The sequence below is a fragment of the Bradysia coprophila genome, assembly GCF_014529535.1.
Source record: "Bradysia coprophila strain Holo2 chromosome IV unlocalized genomic scaffold, BU_Bcop_v1 contig_84, whole genome shotgun sequence".
Lineage (NCBI taxonomy): Eukaryota > Metazoa > Arthropoda > Insecta > Diptera > Sciaridae > Bradysia > Bradysia coprophila.
The window spans coordinates 169,732-173,053 of record NW_023503376.1 but is presented as its reverse complement, the minus strand read 5'-3'; the positions used below and the strand labels follow the sequence as shown (position 1 = coordinate 173,053).

Genomic DNA, 3,322 nt, shown 5'->3' with positions numbered 1-3,322 from the left:
TGTTTTTCAGCTAGTAATTATGAATTATGATTGGTAAATGTTGGAAAAAGTGTTTTGATGGATTTGGGTTATTTTCGATTTTGGGATGACAGAAGATTCCTCTGTCACTTCCTAACTTCCATCGGATTTTTCGATGGATTTGGGATATTTTCGACATGAGTGAGGTGTTCCAAGATTTGTTTCTAGATTTTGGAATGACAGGTGATTCCTCTGGCACTTCCAAACTTCCATCGGATTTTTTGGTAGATTTGCGTTATTTTCGACATGAGTAAGGTGTTCCAAAGTTGGTTCCTAAATTTTGGGATGACAGATGATTTCTCTGGCACTTCCTAACTTCCATCGGATTTTTCGATGGATTTGAGTTATTTTTGAAATAAGTGAGGTGTTCCGATGTTGGTTCCTAATTTTTCTGATGAGAGATGATTCCTCTGGTACTTCCTAACTTCCATCTGATTTTTCGATGGATTTGGGTTACTTTCGACATTAGTAAGGTGTTCCAGAGTTGGTTCCTAAATTTTGGGATGAGAGATGATTCCTCTGGCACTTCCTAACTTCCATCGGATTTTTCGATGGATTTGGGTTACTTTCGACATTAGTAAGGTGTTCCAGAGTTGGTTCCTAAATTTTGGGATGAGAGATGATTCCTCTGGCACTTCCTAACTTCCATCGGATTTTTCGATGAATTTGAGTTATTTTCGATATAATTGAGGTGTTCCGAGGTTGGTTCCTAAATTTTGGAATGACAGATGATTTCTCTGGCATTTCCAAACTTCCATCGGATTTTTCGATGGATTTGGGATATTTTCGACAAGAGTGAGATATTCCAAGGTTAGTTCCTAAATTTTGGAATGACAGGTGATTTCTCTGGCACTTCCAAACTTCCATCGGATTTTTCGATGGATTTGGGTTATTTTCGATATAAGTAAGGTGTTCCAAGGTTGGATCCAAAATTTTGGGATGAAATATAACTCTGGCACTTTCAAACTTCCATTGGATTTTTTGTTGGATTTGAGGGTGACGCATTTCGCGCCTCAACGCAAAAGTGTTGTCAACAAATTGAACCAAAAAATTTAAGATAGAAAATTTTAGAAAAAAATTGCATCACAAGTGGCAGATGTTGAGGAAACTACTGTTAGGAAAATAGTTCAAATAGAGAAAAATATGTCCTGAATCAAATTCAAGGTTCATTCATCTATTATCAACAACGCCATCAATAATAAACGACAAGCTCTGACTAATGAGGTCTCTAATGACGACTTCTTACCGAATTTACTGAAGCTTATCAAAATTTATCGAAATTTACCAAAAATTTGTGTTTTGATAAATTCAGTAATTTTTGGTAAATTCCGTTAATAAATTTACCAATAATCGGCCCTGTTCAATTCAGCTCTATACCTTGTATTGTGAGTACGAATAACAGCAAAGCTAACTTAGCGACAATATGCTGTCTTTAAATTACCGCGCTTTATCGCTCTCTGGTTAAAATTCGATCAGTCTAATATTTGTCTCCTTGAAGCACCCCTCTGTAGGATGACGTGTAAACTTATTTGTCAAACCGAGCGCAATCAAACAGCCAATCAAATCATTCACCGGTCTCAATTTTCATTTTATTGAAATCAAATTCGATCGCAAACCGAAATTTTTGTCAGTTCTCGTCGTAATTATACTGCTCACTTTTCCCTGCTCAGATTAAAGTTTTTGTGTCGATTTGTAAACATGGACGAGGTAACTATTTCGCCGAATCGAGAACTGTTTCCATTCTGAAAATGAACTCATTTTTTCCAACAAAAGCAAAATTCAATAATGTCACCTGATGAAGAAGTCGCAATGATATTGAGTTCCGACGGAGACGCCGGTCCATCGACAAGTAAACGAACAAAATTAATGCCGAATAGCCAAGCTGGAAGCCATCGAGGTCAGGGAAGCCCAAGTCAAAGTAGATTGATTGGTAGTAGCCGATATCTCTGGGATGTATCCAGTGACTCAAGTGATTCGTCAGAGTCGTCAGTCGAAACAAGTCCTACAGGTTTGCTTCTCAATTGAAATCGTTGCTTGGATCGTAACATTTAAACGAACTGTATTGTCACAGCAGTGTATCCGACGGTTGAAGCGTACTTAATGTCGATCCCGAAATTCGATCTGGAGGAACATCTTCGGATACCAATCTACATGGAGCTTTTAGGCGCTAATTCCAGGAAGATTAAAACCACTCTACCCAGATGCAGCCTTTTTACCGACGAAGAGATGGAAGTGTTAAAAAACGATTTCATCTTAAGCCAATTGGATTTTCTGATTCGGGAAAATGTTCGTCGTACAACCAAAAAAGAGGAAAAGCGAAAACAAAAGAGAGAAGCGCAACGCTTGTCTTCGATTAAAAAACCATTGCCGATCATGCCGAAAGAACATGATCGTACGCCTAAATAGATTTTCGTTTTAAATTCGAATTACGTATAAATGTAGGACGTAAATTGAATTTCGAATGCCTATCGGTCGATCGTTTGTACGCTTCGATGTGATCAAAATGTTTTGTAAATTGGAGCCGCTTAACGTAAGAAATTCAAAATAAATGAATTGCATGACGCATAACCTCTTTCATTATGCTCTTTGGACCATTTTATTTCACTTTCGGTACGTGTTCTTGTGACAACAAAACTGTTGCGATAACGCCTTGAAAATTCACAGAAATTTTTCGAAATGATGTTGGGTTAGTCAAAGGGGTGTCGCACTTGTTGGACCAAATCATACTAAATCGTCAGTACCTTTCAAAGGATCCGCAAAGATTTATATGTCCGAGAAGAGACGGCCTTCACAAGTCTTGCGGCCAGGAAACCGTGTTAATAAAAACCAGGTTTTTGCATCTGCTGGCCGCAAGACAAGTACTGTCTCGATGGGACATTTTTCGTTGAGGCGCGTTGGAAGTTTGCATTTCGAGCCGAAGGCGAGGAATGCATCCCACACGCTGACAGTAATGCACTATTGATGGATTTATCGTAAGAATTAGGCATTGGAGCGACCGCAACTTTTTTATTTGTCGGTTCGCGGTACTTAGTTCTTTCCATCAGGACCAATTATTTGTGAAATTTGTGAAATTCAATTTCACAAATAAAAGGCCCTGCTTTTCATTATTCCTAAGCTTAGTAATAGGACGCAAGTAGAGCAAGTGGTAAATGGCAAACTGCCATTAAATGCTGAAATAGTTATTTACTCAACGAGGAATGAAAAGGTAAAAATTGCATTTCTATGGTGTTGTTTGTGACCAGAGCGTAGCGAGGGCCACTGTTGACCCGAGAAAATGAAATTTCGAACAATTGTTTACGATTCT

The 3,322-nt window shown here is 38.4% G+C and overlaps 1 protein-coding gene across 2 annotated transcripts; it reads left to right on the top strand.

Annotated features, from left to right (window-relative positions):
• The first annotated feature begins 1,537 nt into the window (after positions 1-1,537).
• Positions 1,538-2,584, top strand: LOC119072849. 2 transcript variants are annotated; one of them, XM_037178161.1, is made up of 3 exons: positions 1,538-1,725; positions 1,792-2,026; positions 2,093-2,584. In XM_037178161.1, the coding sequence occupies exons 1-3, from the start codon at positions 1,717-1,719 to the stop codon at positions 2,422-2,424; spliced, it is 576 nt and encodes a 191-aa protein (XP_037034056.1). In that variant the 5' UTR covers positions 1,538-1,716; the 3' UTR covers positions 2,425-2,584. The 2 variants fall into 2 exon arrangements, with proteins under 2 accessions (XP_037034056.1, XP_037034055.1); XM_037178160.1 differs by having other exon boundaries at positions 1,540-1,725; positions 2,090-2,584.
• Positions 2,585-3,322: the final 738 nt, after the last annotated feature.